General features: G+C 37.8%; 2 protein-coding genes across 3 annotated transcripts; one reads left to right on the forward strand and one right to left on the reverse strand.

Annotated features, from left to right (window-relative positions):
- Positions 1-281: 281 nt before the first annotated feature.
- On the reverse strand, positions 282-7,884 carry LOC121262944 (CBL-interacting serine/threonine-protein kinase 8-like). 2 transcript variants are annotated; one of them, XM_041165651.1, is made up of 14 exons: positions 7,351-7,860; positions 6,775-6,837; positions 6,565-6,636; positions 6,323-6,430; positions 6,166-6,240; positions 6,001-6,054; positions 5,763-5,888; positions 5,238-5,327; positions 4,040-4,162; positions 2,099-2,227; positions 1,340-1,456; positions 978-1,034; positions 817-891; positions 282-709 (listed from the first exon to the last, which is right to left on the reverse strand). In XM_041165651.1, the coding sequence occupies exons 1-14, from the start codon at positions 7,507-7,509 to the stop codon at positions 608-610; spliced, it is 1,350 nt and encodes a 449-aa protein (XP_041021585.1). In that variant the 5' UTR covers positions 7,510-7,860; the 3' UTR covers positions 282-607. The 2 variants fall into 2 exon arrangements, 1 of the variants encoding a protein (XP_041021585.1); XR_005940182.1 differs by lacking the exons at positions 282-709; positions 817-891; positions 978-1,034 and having other exon boundaries at positions 4,036-4,162; positions 7,351-7,884.
- A 3,854-nt stretch (positions 7,885-11,738) lies between these two features.
- On the forward strand, positions 11,739-15,985 carry LOC121263213 (probable beta-D-xylosidase 6). Its single transcript, XM_041166045.1, has 6 exons — positions 11,739-12,488; positions 12,909-13,075; positions 13,174-13,271; positions 14,024-14,374; positions 14,460-14,873; positions 14,961-15,985. Exons 1-6 carry the CDS (start codon positions 11,754-11,756, stop codon positions 15,557-15,559), a joined length of 2,364 nt encoding a protein of 787 aa, XP_041021979.1. The 5' UTR covers positions 11,739-11,753; the 3' UTR covers positions 15,560-15,985.
- Positions 15,986-16,016: the final 31 nt, after the last annotated feature.

Here is a 16,016-nt window from a genome sequence, read left to right on the forward strand (position 1 = left end):
CACCTTTATGTTTGAAGTCACAATATTTTTTAATATGGGGATGACTTCATTACCAATAAAAAGAGCTAATTGTACATATCATGTCATTAGCGCAATTGAAATGCAGTTTACAAAGTGGATTGAGAAGTCATCCCCATAAAAAGAAAAGAAGATGTTAACCCCAAAGGGTAGTGGAGTGTTCTTGGAGTGAGCCGTATAAACCAGACGTCTTGAGTTCGAAATTCTACGTTCACGCTATCATGCATATATACAAGCTTCAAACTTAAAAGAAGCAAGAGTTCTGAACTTAAACTATGATTTTTCATTTAAAGATTATAAGATACATTCGTTTAGTTTCATCAACAATCTAATCCGTTAATCCATAGATTGGCTGGCGAATCAATAAACTAAGATAAGTAGACTTTTACCCCACTTACTTCCTCTTTCTCTGTAATTCTTCTCTCTTTTCTCTCTCGTCGGCAGGAGGGAGGAGTGGTCACTGGAATGAATGATTGAAGTGCAGTTAGATCGGCTGTAATCCTAACCTCATTGTTGTGATGTCTGAGTGTCCTTTTGGATCAATCCCAGATTACCCTCTGCAACATCATCTTTGTCACAGGAAACAAAATCAACGTTTTTTACTCTTTGGATTGGTGATCTTTGATATGCTTGAATCTTTAGTTGGTTTCCAAATGATTTCCTCGAGATTGCAACAAAAATTCTTGTAAAACTGCAACAGGAGAAAACTTCCTTATCATGATCTGAGAGCCAAGAAACAGTAGAGGCGAAGAGACTGGTCTGTGTGGCAACCTGACGTGTAAATTAGATGACACTGACCTTGAGATATTCACTAGCATCTCCAGCTGCTTTCTGAATATCCACCATTAAAAATGTCGGAGCAACTTCAAAAATCTTCAGCCAAAACAGTTGAGTTTAAATTTAATATATTAAGAAAAGAGCAGAAAAGATCTAGAAGGTCATCAAGATGGAAACCTTACTTCCAGAATAACTGAGAATTGACTTTTCTTATTTGCTGAAAGACTTTCCACTCTCATCTGAAATTTAGCACAATTTTAGCATACAAAGATTGGAAGTACTATAGGCAGGATTATTATCCTCTCGTAATGAGCTATAATCTTTTTTTTTTATAAGTAAAATAGTAATAATGAGCTCTAATCTATAGAGCACGATTATTACCACATGAATTATAAATCTATAGAGCAGAAAAGAAGGGACAATATGACAATCATCAGTAGACTGATATCAGTCAAAAAACAAAATTAAAAAGAAAAGAGTGATCAAAGCAGAAAAAACCAAAAAAGTGAGTATCATAACAATAAATTAATGCTGAGAGGTCTACCTTACAGGCACATTTGCGAGTTTTAAAACCCATTGATTGAGCAACAACTTCCATACTTGATAAAACGACCTTTGCGGGCTTCTGTGAAACGAAGCGTGTATGATGCTTCATAAAGCCCTGTCACACAGAGAGAGAGAGCGAGAAATTCAAACAGATCTGATGGAAGTAGAAATCATTTATCAACATATTTCACAAAACATACACTCATTGACTGATGGAAGGTGAAATTGAAGCAAACAGAGATAATAAGTATAGAAAATATTAGCCGCTCCAATTTTGTGTGTGGTTCCTCGTCCGTCATATATGGGATACTTGTTCCCAAGGTCGATTGGCAACATTATAGTAAAGAGTGCAGGTTTGACACCTATTTTAGAACCCATAGCAATGTCCAGTTTTATTTACTATTTACCTAAGAAACACGTAGGTGTAAAGGTTGTTTGCCTTTAATAATAAGTTACCACCAAGTACAATTATCATCATTGTCTCACTTACATGGTTCTCTAACATGCTAAGAAGCACTAATACAATGATAAAAACATCTGTTGATCTGAATTCACAATTGGACATAGATATCCATGTCCATAGTAGAGGTTTCAAGAAGTTGGCTGTAGGACGCTCTTGTGCGTGTCTTCAAATCACCGCTCAACATGTAAAACGATGGTCTACATAATCTTAGATTTTATTCACCCCAAGAAGGAACTGTTCAAGTAGGTATCAGATAAAACTGAATCATAGCAATTAAAATTTCTTAACCCATACCTGGCCACGATCAAACAGCGAAGCAAGGTTTAGTCCTTGAGATAAAATTATCAAGTCAAAGGCATTAAGAATCAAAGGACCCACGCCATCCTTCCCACATGGCTCACATGGCTTCTTAGCCCTTTGTTCCTACAGTTATCATGATTTCGAGAGTGTTAAAAGAATAAAGCATATGATTGCCAAGTCAATGCACGTAAGCAAGGAGCCCCGAGTTGGACAATCACATGCACTCGTGTGTGTATCGGTAACTTGAATGCGTATAGTATCTATCAATGAATTAATTTAATTTGAAACTGAAGAAGAGGATAAAATTTAACAGCATAAACAGTTGTATCTTGACTGATGGTCATCTAATCTGTCATATGGTCATTGGTGATTGAATAATGTTCCCAACACATACAACTTCAACTAAGTGTATAGAGAGGGTATACACTCTCTCAGGGCAGAAACTGATATCCTGAGGGTGAAATCAGTAGCACTATAGACTCAGTAATGACAGCATGACTTCTTGACATTCTCATAAGTTCCAGGGGCAACTAATATACAACATATCAGCATGGGTCCTGCATACACGCCCGCATACCAATACACACCAGGTCAACCTCCTCGCAACACACTAACAGGACAAAACTTATTTTGAAAGCACAAGGCTCAATTGTAAGAATCTGACCCAAGAACGAGAATGTGAAAACAAACTAAAATGAAGGAATTGATCTCCCATCTCTTCATATAAATTAACCACAAACCAGTGCTCTCAACAGTCATCTAAGACGGCATCAAATTACACATGATGTAGAACTAGTCTTTTTTTGCTAAGTATGATGTAGAACTAGTTAATATCACCTCTACACCTCCAACAAATCAAGAAGTCAAACCTTACCAAGTCTATTGTTCACTTCTCAAGCTTATCCCCCAAAACTTGCATTGATAGGATGTCATTAAGTGTTGGATCTAAAGATTCATATTTCTTAATGTTCCAAAACAGCATGAACACCCCACTAATTTTGAGCACTTACGGGATAAGATAGCTCCTATAAAAAATCAACTTGAGATTTGGTAAACTTGATAGGAATAGCAGTGTTCATATTCCAAATGGGCTTGGATTTAAATTGAGAAAAGTAGTGTGTAGGAAAAACTAGTCTGTTAAAATCTGATTTTTGTATATGTATAGAACTCTAGAAAGTAGCGGGAGGAATATAAATCAGGAGAGGAGGATGCCATCTAGAAAAATATAACTGCAGCAGATATTGGATTGAGTGGGTGGGATGGTAGAGATCAGGAATGATCTGTCCCCATCCTACCCTTTGCGCTTCATGAGTAGGAGCAATGATGGGAACCAAAGTGGGCCTAGATTTAAAGATCCTTTGCAAGTTCCAGATAGGCCAATTACAAGATCAAGAGGTAAGAAGATCAAGAAAGCAATGCAAGGATTGGTGCAATCCACTTGGAACGAGTCTAGCAAGAAAAGAAAAGAAAAGAAAATTTGAAAAAAAAAAAAAAGAAGAAGAAGAAGAAGAAGAAGAAGAAGATAAGAAAAGATAGCATATTCAAAGGTTGCTACATAATTACAATATATGTGGGCAAAGCATCCTCAAACCCAATTATTTTAGACTAATTCCTATAACTAATAAAATAAGCCCCCTTAAAGAAATAAGTAAGTCCATGGCCTTCAATCACATAATCACAATAGTAAGCCCTAATTGATTTTGGCTTTCTTGGGTGAGTTTTCAAATTGATTGTGGGTTCAAGGGATTTCATTTCCACGGGTTCATATCAAGCAACACTTATTGTAAGAGAATTTGGCAACAAACTTTCCCAGTTATGACACAATAAAAAAAAATGCAAATCTTCATGACAACAGCAATGAATAGCATATTAAATCCTAATCAGAGCAGACATCATAAAAGGGAAGAATATGTAGCTTTTGAAATCCTTACCAACCTTTCCATCATAAAAAATGGCATCTAGATCATCAAGGTTTACATCTTCATATTCCAGAAGTCCGACAGGAACATAACCCTTCTTAAACCATTCATCATTCCTGATCTGTTCAATAGTAATACGCTGCACAGGACAGAAGGAAGTTTTCAAAAACAAACCAGAGCCAAAAGTAACTAGATCAAAGAAGTCGGCTGCACTGTGACACTTTTACTGGAATTACTAAGATCAGATAGAGGGAACTTACTAGTGAGGGAACCAATACACTAACAAATGTATGAAAAAATGACCCTGTACCCAACATTAGTTATCCAGTGTGATAAGGCAATGCGAATAGGAAACAGATCATTCAAATAACATAAAATGATTAAGCCATTTGATAGGAGATGATATTGTCATGGTTCACCAGGTAATATCATGATAATTACCCTTTGATAGGGGAGAACGAAATTGATGTTACATCAAACTGCAGCTAAATCAGAATAGCTAGGGTCAATTATGGCCCTCCTAGACCATAAAAAGGGGGGATGCTTTATGGTGATTCTGTTGGTATTCTACCATTATCGCTGCTGCAGTTAGACAAGGTATGGCACAGATGATTTTCAATGATGCCAATCAGTCCAATTAGTGACGCCAATTTGGCTCCATCTGTCACCTAATATGACTAATAAATAATGTTTCAAGCCTTCCATTAAGGAAAAGGAAGTCAATCTGTCACTGAAGAGCTATGGATGCTACAGCCAGTCTATTTTTCTAAGCATTTTTATCCACCCTTGATCGAACAGTAATCCCTTTCCCTTCACAACGTGAATTGGTTTTTCAAAGGAAAAGCATAAAAAAGTGATGGGAAGAGTAGAGAATAATAGAATGGGAAAAGTGAAGATGAAGTCAAAATGGGCTTTTCTCAATGCAGGCTTAGAGTTCGGGTCAATCACCATATAGAACAAGTCAGATTTCTAATTACCCAAAGCATTGGTGCTGTTGAGTATGCGAGGAGAACAGTAACAATAACATTCCTCCTTTTGCCTTTATGTTGCCCCAACAACTCATACTATCATGCTTTTTACAACATTTCATCGACTTGATTCCAAACCATATATTGACAATCGCATCTGAGCTTGTCCTAATTATCAGATGCAGCCAAGAGAAAGTGCAAATGATCATATAAAAAGCAATGTCTTGTCAAAGAGCCAATACTTACAGTTCGAGGATTTGGGTCTAAAATTCTATGAATCAAGGATTTTGCTTCAACTGGAAACCAAGATGGACATGAAAATTCTGCTTTCTCAATCTGCAGAAAACAGTTAAAAAGAGATACCGATATGAAAGTCTAATAGCTTTGAGGAAATGCACATTAGAGGAAGCAGGATATCTTCAGATATGGACTGACAAATGAGATGAACACCAGCACTCACAAGGAAGTGCACTTATAACAACATTTAGGGACAAACTAAATTATTGACCAGGGAACATTTTTTACTTTCCTTGCCAGCAAATATTGCAGTCCACAGGACTGCTTGATCACTATTTCCGCAATACAAAATAACCTCTGGCAATTGGACTATTATTCACTCCATATTGTCAAAGTACACAGTTTTCATGATCAAAGGAAATATTGTTTGAAGACTTTTACACTCATTATGAGAAAAACTTGCTGATTACAACTTGCAAAGCCACTTATCTACATGGATAATCATTAAATGGTACTCGTGGCAATAGTCCATGCCTTACTATATAGCGTGGTGAGATCATACTCATCAAATGGAAGATATCCTGCCATCAGAACGTAAAGGATGATGCCACAGGACCAAACATCCGCCGCAGCACCATCATAACCCTTGTGACCAAGAACCTAGAGCAACAAATGAAGATAATCGATAGACAAGCATGCATTTAGAAATATATAGACTTTTAACTCAGATTATGTTAAACCCAATTTAGAAGCAAGCTACCCTTATAATTACCTCAGGTGCTATATAGTTGGGAGTCCCACATGTTGTTCGAAGGAGGCTAACTCCCTATGTGCAAACATTACCAAGTATCAACCCGTTTCATATCAATTCTGACATATATGTTATATTTGAAAGGGAAAAAAACAGAGATACTGATAACTTCAACAATAATCTTACTTGTTCTGGAAATGCACTCAAACCAAAATCTGAAATCTTGATGTTTTCTTGAGAATCCAGTAAAAGATTTTCAGGCTGTAAAATGAAATAAAAAATTGTAAGATTTTTTCGAAACTAAAAATCTACAAGTGCTTTCCAAATGCCAGCCAAGAAAAACCTTCAAGTCTCTGTGGAAGACTCCCTTGCTGTGGAAAAAATCCACACCATCAATGAGCTGCTGAAAGTATCTCCGGGATTCGGCTTCACTAAGTCGTCGATGACGTACCTGCATAATCATTACAACATCATCACTTAATACAAAAGTGAAAGAAAGACAATAAATCATTTAAAAAAAAAGAAAAAGAAAAAGAAAAAGGATCAGTCCATCTATGGCCGTTGATCTAATATTAGGCTACTTACTATTTTATCGAACAATTCACCACCTGTAATGAACTCTAAGATTATATAAATCTTAGTACGGCTTGCAAGAACCTACACAAAAGAACACTATAAGTCAGAGAATGCATAAGACACTGATGAGAAAAAATAATAAACCTCGTGGAGCATTAAAATGACTATATCGTTGATGCCCACAAAGAGAACTTTATAAAACAAATAGTATATGCATACCTCATGAAGACGAACAACATAAGGATGTCTGACAAGCTTCATTATAGATATCTCCCTCTTGAGCTGAAAGATTATAATAAAAAGACATCTCCCTCGTAAACAAAATTTTATTGATCATAAGAATTCTTATAGGCAAGAGCCCAAGTATCCGGGAGATATGCAAGAACATCGCCCACGACAAATGAAATGCAAATTTGAAGCAGACTCCTTCTTAGTCCATTTATGTATTATTTCGTAACTGTTGCTCAGGAATAAAAACTCAAATCGAATGAAAGTATAGATCTTAATTACACTTTTATGTGTTATCTGGAAAATTCAGTACTCGAGCCCTTGTTAAAACTTGAGTGCTGGTCACTGAGCTGGAGAAATTAATCCGATACTTCACAATATTAAGCACACAAAATCTCTAACAGACCAGCTACCATTGTTTATTTGGGTCCTGCTAAATTATTATGTTTCTGCAAGCAAATTTAAAGAAGATTATCTAGACCGTCCGATTTCGTATGATTTTTCACAGAGAGAGAGGCATAGTTCGTCAGAGAATTTCAGTTAGGTTGGTTTGAAAAGAAGAGCAACCTGGTCAATCATCTTGCGCTTGATAATGGTATTACGATCGATAACTTTCATGGCTACGCTCTCACCAGTCTCCGTGTTCTGAGCGAACTTCACCTTGGCAAAGGTTCCTTCGCCAATCGTCCTCCCCACCACGTACTTCCCTATTTTCCTCACCGCCATCTTTCTATCTCTCTATCCCACTCCCAATGTTATATTTTCCCCCCCTCGAACTCAATCTCAGTATTCGCAACAGAAGAACGACATACTTCGCTAAGAAAAATGCAGACGAAACGAAGATTTTCTCAGCTTTAATTAATATTCAATCTGAAGGACTTCTCCTTCGCCGGAGGGTTCGGATTGGAAAATGTGATTGTTAGGTCAGAAAGAGAGGAAAAGCGAGCCGTAGAGAATTGAAATCCAGTGAGTCTAGCGAACAACGGAATAACGAGAGGAATGCAAAAGGTGACAGGTATGCGCGGGGGGGGGGGTTGTGTTAAGAGTGTTCCGTGTTGGGGCCTCCTGTCCTGTCTCTGAATTTATTTAAACAATAAATAGTAAATCGTACGTTGTCTTTCCCTTTTTAGAATATACTATAATCGAAAATGGGTCATGCTACAGTCACATAAACTTTCCACAAAACTTTTTACCGACTGGGAAGGATCCTTACGTGGCATGCCAGGTGAATTAAAAAAAAAAAAAAAAACAACACGAAAACCAACCCATCGTCCCTGTCCTCCAAAACAGACTCCATGCTTAAAAAAAATAGAAAAAAAAAGAAAGAAAAGAAAACAGACCCATCGTGCGGCCTCTCCCGCCGTCATTAGAATTCCTCACCGGCAGACCTCGAGTTCTGGCGCCGTCTTTTGGATCTAGAACGCCTCCCGCCGTCCAAAACTATCCCTCTTCCGAGCAGTAGTTTTTTCTCTATATTTTTCTCCATTTTTTCTCAAAGCAAACAGAACCGATCACTTTTAGCAACATGTTATCATGAAAAAATAACTAGGGGCGGTCATAGGATCAAGATCTTCATATTCTCAAATTCCTAACTTTTTTTTTTTTTTTTTAAGGAGTTTCGTACTTAAACATCAAAATATGAATCCTTTTAAGTAAATATATGGTAGATTTTAGAGATGGCATTGAAAAAGTCTAAGCATTTGAGAGTGAGATAAAAATTTTATAAAAAGTAGTATTATACATCAGCCCTTGAAGCATTGCACTCTTTAAACACCTTATAACGTGGCGTCAATTTTTCCCTCCCCACTCGATTCCCTCTCGCTCACTGTCTCACCCAGTCTCGCCGTGCACCACTTGCAGTGTCATCGCCCACCACCATTGGCTCCCTTTCGTGCCGGCAACCTCCAGCCACATTCAAACCTCCACGAAAGCCCAACGCATAGTGCCCCCATGCGAAACTCAAAATGGGTTCTCCTACACGGTTTGCTGCTGCTATTGCCGTCGTCGTCAACCTCCAACCCCACCGTTGAGCACCACCGAGCCCCTTGACCTTCCCCTAGTCCCGTTGAGCACGACAGCCCTCTCCCTCTCTTTCCCGAAATGGGTTTCACCCATACAGGGTATGCCCCTTACCGAGCTGTATGTCGCCACCCACGGCTCCAGTCACCACCTCGAATCTCCCTCAGCCACCACTAGCTCCACCACACCTCCTCCAGCCCTCCATGCTCAGTCATGCCTCTCATTTGGCCTACGGGGGGTACGAGTGGGGGAGAGAATGCGATGCGAATTGCGAGTGAGGGAGACGATGGCGATTCTGGGTGGTGGGGGTGGGGGGAGAGGATGGGCAAGGGGTGGGGACTCGAGTGACATGGGATTGAGGAGCAAGATGGGTTTTGGGTTTTGTTGTGGGGGTTTTTTGGTCATTTTACTTGGGGACACGTAAGGTGTGATCCGGATGTCCTAAAATAGGGGGCTGGTCCCAATATTATTTCTTTTATAAATAATAGTAAGATAGTTTATAAATAGTAGTGAGATAATTTGAGTTGAATATTTTTTAAGTTTTAGAAAATGAGGGAGAAAAAAGTTGAATAAAAAATATTATAAAGTTAAAATATTATTAAAATATTATTTTATAATATTATTTTTATTTCGGGATTTGAAAAGTTGATTTATTTTTTATTTTTTGTTTGAAAGTTTGTGAAAATTGTAATAATTAGTGTAAGGGGATTTCTCTCCCCTTTTAAACCCAGTAGGCCTGTAAATAAAAGCTAAAGGAAGTAAAACCGAAGGCCCAACCTAGAACAAACAATCTCCAACCTGACCCATGGGGTAGGGTTCTCTGGTCGCAACCTGCAAGAGAAAGAGTGTTGCAGGGGTTAAGACTTGTCTATTTGAAGGCCTCTCAAGTAGTATCCAACTCTCAAGTACCCGTCCGCATAGTAAGCGTAATATGCGGGAAACTCTTGATTTTCTGATAGGAAAGATATCAATGGACCACCAAAGATATTGTCTGAGAAGGAAATCGGAAAACTACTCTGCATTAATGGCACTACTACTCGAACTACATGCCACATTAATGACATCGTTGCAGAGCCACGCCTCATTAAAGAACTTTGACACAGGGAACAGTACGAATGACGCAGACTCCATGGGGCAGGCATTATCTGTCCCCTAGGCTTATAATATAAATAGCAGGTCACAAGTACGAGAATACTCTTTCTGATCCCTAAACTTTTTTTTATTTATTTACAACCTTTTAAGAATATTTATTAATTTTGGCATCATAGACTACTCGGCCCTGAGGCCGCCCTTTCTTAGTTGTATTCTTTCCATCTTTTGTAGGCCAATTTCAGAAGACCTGAATTGTCGGAGCCTGACCCAAATATTTGCAAAACACGATGTTAACAAATGTGTTTGGATAATAAAATGAAATGAGATAATATCTGAATAATAATAAACTGATTTGAGAATAGTAATAAAATTGTTTGAATTGAGATATTTTATGGAATTTTGAAAAATAAGAGAAAAAAATTGAATAAAAATATGAAAGATGCTTCTTGAACCGAGGATTGGGACCATAATCTTGATTCTTGATCTATTGTATTTTTTATTTTTATTTTTAGTTAATAATTAATGCAGTAATTATAAGTGAATTGGTATTTTTTATGTTTTAGTTTTTTTTAAGATGTACAAAAAATAGTTGAAAATAAAACAAAAAAAATAAAAATAAAAAAGTTGATTGACACTTCTCGGTCCACTCTCTTGATCCGAGATGCATTGTCTTAAAAATATTATAAAATTAAAATATTGTTAGAATATAATTTTTGTTATGAGATTTGAAAAGATTAAATTATTTTTTGAATTTTATTTGCAAGTTTGAAAAAGTTGTAATGATTATATAAGAATTACATAAAAAAGTTGAAAATTTAAAATTAAAAAGTATTTATATTTGTGTTGTTTGAATATTAAAATAAAATGAGTTGAATTGAAATGCGATGCTCCTACTATCCAACCATGCCTAAGGTTGTCGATTGGTGACATGTCATCCTATCAATTTAGTTTTATTTTCACTTCAATTCTCTTTTTTTTATAATTAAAAAAGTATTTATAAATCTAAGTAAAATATAAATTTTGACAATACTAACATAGGGTAATGCTAGCGGCCGCCCATGGTTTACCATGGGCATACAACTAGTAAAAATATATTTTATTTATTTATTTATTTTCTTTTATATATTTTTATAATATCTTTAACCATTATGAAAAAATTTAAAATATATATAATTTTACTAATAATTACTTCCTTAACTATTAAGTAAAAGAAAATACTCAAGCAATAACTTTGAGCGAATAACATTGAGGAGCTAAATAACATTTTTCACAAGATTTATTTATTTATTTATTAAAATTGGATCATACCATATTCACAGCGGAGATGATGCACGCGTGATTCCGTGATAGTATTCTAGCAATTCTACCGCGGATTATGTAATAATTTGATAAAATTATAGTATTATCATTATTTATTTCTTTTTATATTTTAATAGAAAAATAATAGTATAACTATCAAATATATAAATTAAATATGCTCATTTATATATTTTATTTATTTTTAATGATTAATGAAATGATTATTAGTGAATTTATATTTATATTTATATCTTTTTTAATAATCCAAGATGTTTAAAAATAATTAAAAAAAGTAAAAAATAAAAAGATTCAGTATTAGTTTAGTTGGCACGTTTGGTAGTTAACCTAGCAGTCCATTTTAAATTTTAATATTGTACTGTATAGAGCGGGGCTAGATTCCACGTGACGTCTGTCTCTCCTACGTTGGACTTGCGAGTTTCTGTTATTCCCTGAAGTCAAACGAGAGTCGGTATAACAACCAGGATCTTGAGGAAAGCCATCGCAGAAACTCGGTTCCCAAACTTCCAAGGGCAGCGTAAGCAAGTTTCAGCGGCTGCACAATGCTCCAAATATGGCAATGGAAGTGGAAAGCAATAATTTTTACACTCCTACTTCTCAAGCTCCTCAGTATCTTTTACCCAATCTCTGTCTTACCAATAACATCCACGACGCTCCCACAATCCTCAAATCCCAGGTTTTCCTGTGCCCCACCGCACCACTCTTACCCCTTCTGCAACACCTCCCTCCCCATCGAAATCAGAGTTCAATCCCTCATAGCCCTTTTGACTCTACAAGAAAAGGTCCAACTCCTATCCAATAACGCCTCTGCCATACCCAGGCTCGGCCTAGCTGCTTATGAGTGGTGGTCTGAGTCCCTCCATGGCATAGCTTCAAACGGTCCTGGTGTCTCTTTCAGTGGCCCAGTTAGAGCCGCGACGGCATTCCCTCAGGTTTTGCTTTCCGCGGCTTCTTTTAATAGAAGTTTGTGGTTTTTGGTTGGGCGGGCTGCTGGGGTTGAAGGGAGGGCCATGCACAATGAGGGTCAGTCTGGGTTGACTTTTTGGGCGCCGAACATTAATATATTCAGGGACCCCAGATGGGGAAGAGGGCAAGAGACGCCGGGCGAGGATCCGATGGTGGCGAGTGCTTATGCCGTTGAATATGTGAAGGGGTTGCAAGGGGAGGATCTGGGTGGTGTGGATGGTGGGTTCATGGCATCTGCTTGTTGCAAGCATTATACTGCTTATGATTTGGAGAATTGGGGGAATTTCAGTAGTTTTAGCTTCAATGCCATGGTAAGGAAGAGGTTCCATTTTTTTTATGTCACCCTGGATTGCTGTTGGAAAAACTCAAAAACCTATCCGAGTTTCGGCTTCCAGCACAAACTCATGGGTTCTTTGTAGGTAACTATTGAGTTATTGTTCAAAATAGCATACTGGGTTTTCTATTGTAGCCTTTTATGGTCTTCCTGTAGTAAGAATCAGGATATAATTAGTGTTATCGATCTCAGTCTATTGAAGTTCTTTTAATTGAAGCCAATCTTGATCATATGCAGGCACATCTGACAGCGCGAACACAGTTCTTCTTGATGTTGAATTTAGTAAAAACAGAAAGTCCTGAATAAAATACACTGAAAGCCTTTTTGTGGTAATGAAGCGGAGGATGTGATTTGGTTTCCTTTTCTTTGTCCTGTGCTGGCTTTTGCTATTTTTCAGGTCTCTAAGCAGGATATGGAGGATACATACCAGCCGCCATTTCAGAGCTGCATTGAAGAAGGCAGAGCCACTTGTTTGATGTGTTCATATAATGAAGTCAATGGAATGCCTTCGTGTGCACATCGTGATCTCCTACAGAGAGCTCGCAAGGAATGGGGCTTCAAAGGGTATGCACTAACATCACAAGCTTGTGTTTCAAAGTTGCCATCTTAATGAATTGGTGATGTGAGCGTTGTGTGTAACGAACTTTTTATGGAAATTTCAGATACATCACCTCAGACTGTGATGCTGTTGCTGTAATTTATGAAGATCATAAATACACGAAATCTCCTGAAGATGCAGTTGCTAATGTCATTAAAGCAGGTCAGGTTTTCGTGTAAATGGTGTGATTAGATTATAGGAAAAAAAAATTCACAATGGGTATGCATTTGAAATTTGATGCTTGTTAATGATCACTGTACCATTACCAGATTCTAGAGGCATGATCATGACTTACAACCCCAAGTATCTTCATTTCCAAGAATTGACTCCGGTGAAATGAGTGGTTGCTGACAATTTATATATTTTACACGCATTCGTGTGTGTTTGTATATAAACTCAAAAACTATTTTGCTTTTGCACTTGAAAAGGTTAAAAATTTGGTGTGACTTAAAAGAACTGAGACCTTTATGTATCTTTCTTTCTTTAGGGGTTGGGAAATTGAAAAAAAAAACCTTTAAAAATAAGTTCTACTTTGGCATATGCTTGCAAAGAGTTTGAAGTAACTGGGTTGGCCAATGTAAGAGATGACGATGTTTTGAGGCTAGCCTTGATGTTAGAGGCAAGCACCTCTTGTGAGCCTTCATCACGAAAAATTAGCCGTTGAATATTTGCTTCTGAAATCAATAAAAAGCACATATTCCTTGAGGAAACTAGTCTTTAGGTTTATCACTGAATGAGGGAGGAGGCCCGTAGGTAGATAGAAAGTTTTTGTGACCATATCCAGACGTTTAATCTAAGGCATGTTCGTTGGTGTCAAACATCCCCACATTTTTTATTCACAAGCAAGGAACGTTTTGTCTCTCTGATACTTTAGTCTTCACACAAAAAGTTTCTGAAAAAGCTTTTGAAACCAGGAATGGATATAAATTGTGGCACGTATTTGTCACGATATACCCAGTTGGCACTTGAGCAAGGGAAGATTCAGGAGGAGGACATAAACCGAGCTGTTTCAAATTTGTTTTCAGTACAACTTCTTCTTGGCCTTTTCAATGGAGACCCTGCTAAGGGTAACTATGGGAATTTGGGAAGAGAAGATGTATGTACTCTGGAACACCGGAACTTGGCACTAGATGCTGCAAGGCAGGGAATTGTGCTTTTAAAGAATGAGAATAATTTATTGCCATTAAATCGAATGGCTATCACCTCCTTGGCCATTATTGGGCCTTCAGCAAATAGTTCCAGCCAATTGGGTGGTGACTACACAGGTTTCTCTGAAAAAGATAGCTTGTCTCCTAGTTTTTTTTCCCTTAAAGTTTGAAGTCAATTTTTAATGGGTTTCATAATGCATAGGTGTGCCGTGTAATCCAACAAGCCTTTTCGAGGGACTACAACACTGCATCAAAACTAATTATGCTAGTGGTTGTGGTGACACACGATGCAATTCCAGTAAGGGGTTTGCAGAAGCTGTTCGAATTTCCAGAGAAGCTGATGCAGTAGTTGTGGTTGCTGGGCTTGATCTGTCCCAAGAAGATGAAGGGAGTGACAGGGCGAGCCTTCTCCTTCCTGGTAGACAGATGGATCTCATCTCTGCAGTTTCTACTGCAAGCGAAAAGCCTATTATTTTGGTTCTACTTGGCGGTGGACCGATTGATATATCATTTGCCAAAGTAAACGCACGAATTGGAAGCATTCTCTGGATAGGATACCCTGGTGAGGCTGGTGGGCAAGCGGTTGCAGATACCATCTTTGGAGAGTTCAATCCAGGTTTGTCACTTGAATGGTGTCTTAAAAGTTAATATTCACTTATTTTTGCCATAAAGAGATTTATTGACTGATGTTAGCAAAAAGCAGGTGGACGACTTTCGATCACTTGGTATCCTGAATCATTTATCAGTGTGCCAATGAATGACATGAGCTTGCGACCTGACCCTTCACGTGGCTATCCAGGACGAACTTATCGGTTCTATACTGGAGAGGTGGTATATGAATTTGGATATGGATTGAGCTATTCCAAGTACAGCTACAAATTCATGTTGGTGCCGGACAAAGTAGTTTTATCGACTGATACCAGCAAGGCTGGTCCTAGTAAAAGAATGACTAGCCAGACATTAGATGGGATCGATTATATGCCAGTTGATGAGATAACATCCTGCAATCATGTAAAATTTGAAGTGCAGATCTCAGTCTTCAACCACGGGGATATGGATGGCAGCCATGTGATAATGTTATTTGGTCGAGCATCCGCTCCAATTAGGGGAGCCCCACGGAAAACTTTAATTGGATTTACCCGCGTGCACACAAAATCTTCGAGTGCTGTCCAATTGATTATGGGAATTGACCCATGCAAGCATTTTAGCATTGTAAATGATCATGGACTAAAGATATTACCTTTGGGAACTTACCTTCTTATGTTGGAAGGGTTGGAGCATTCGATATCTATTGAATTGTAACAAGGGACTCAAAACTCTTTTTCAGCCGGTCAGGCGACTTGCAGCCACCATCTATTGGGATGAGCCTTCACACGGCTTATGATCAGGACATGCTTTTCTGTGGAATTGCTTTCAGTTCAGAGGAGATGAATCTGTACTGGTGCATCAGCTTTCTTCTATTGAATGTTCCTTGTACATCCTCTTTAGCAGCTGACAAGAAGATGGAGAAAGAATACTGTAATCATTAGAGCGGTTCAGGCAGAATCCTTGCATATCTTTTCCCCAATTTTCCCAGAGAACACTGCAGCCTTTTAAATCTTAGTTTCACAAATTGAGGTTGGTTGTTATGCTTGTGTTGTAATTGTGATCAATTTGCTTTGTTGTAGGAACTATAAGAAAGTTGGAGGGTTCATTTCTAACTTCTTGTTGCAACCGGCATTATTTTCGTAACTTCTTTCTTTCTAACAATAATGTTTTT

The sequence above is a fragment of the Juglans microcarpa x Juglans regia genome, chromosome 4S, assembly GCF_004785595.1.
Source record: "Juglans microcarpa x Juglans regia isolate MS1-56 chromosome 4S, Jm3101_v1.0, whole genome shotgun sequence".
NCBI classification, from domain to species: Eukaryota; Viridiplantae; Streptophyta; class Magnoliopsida; order Fagales; family Juglandaceae; genus Juglans; species Juglans microcarpa x Juglans regia.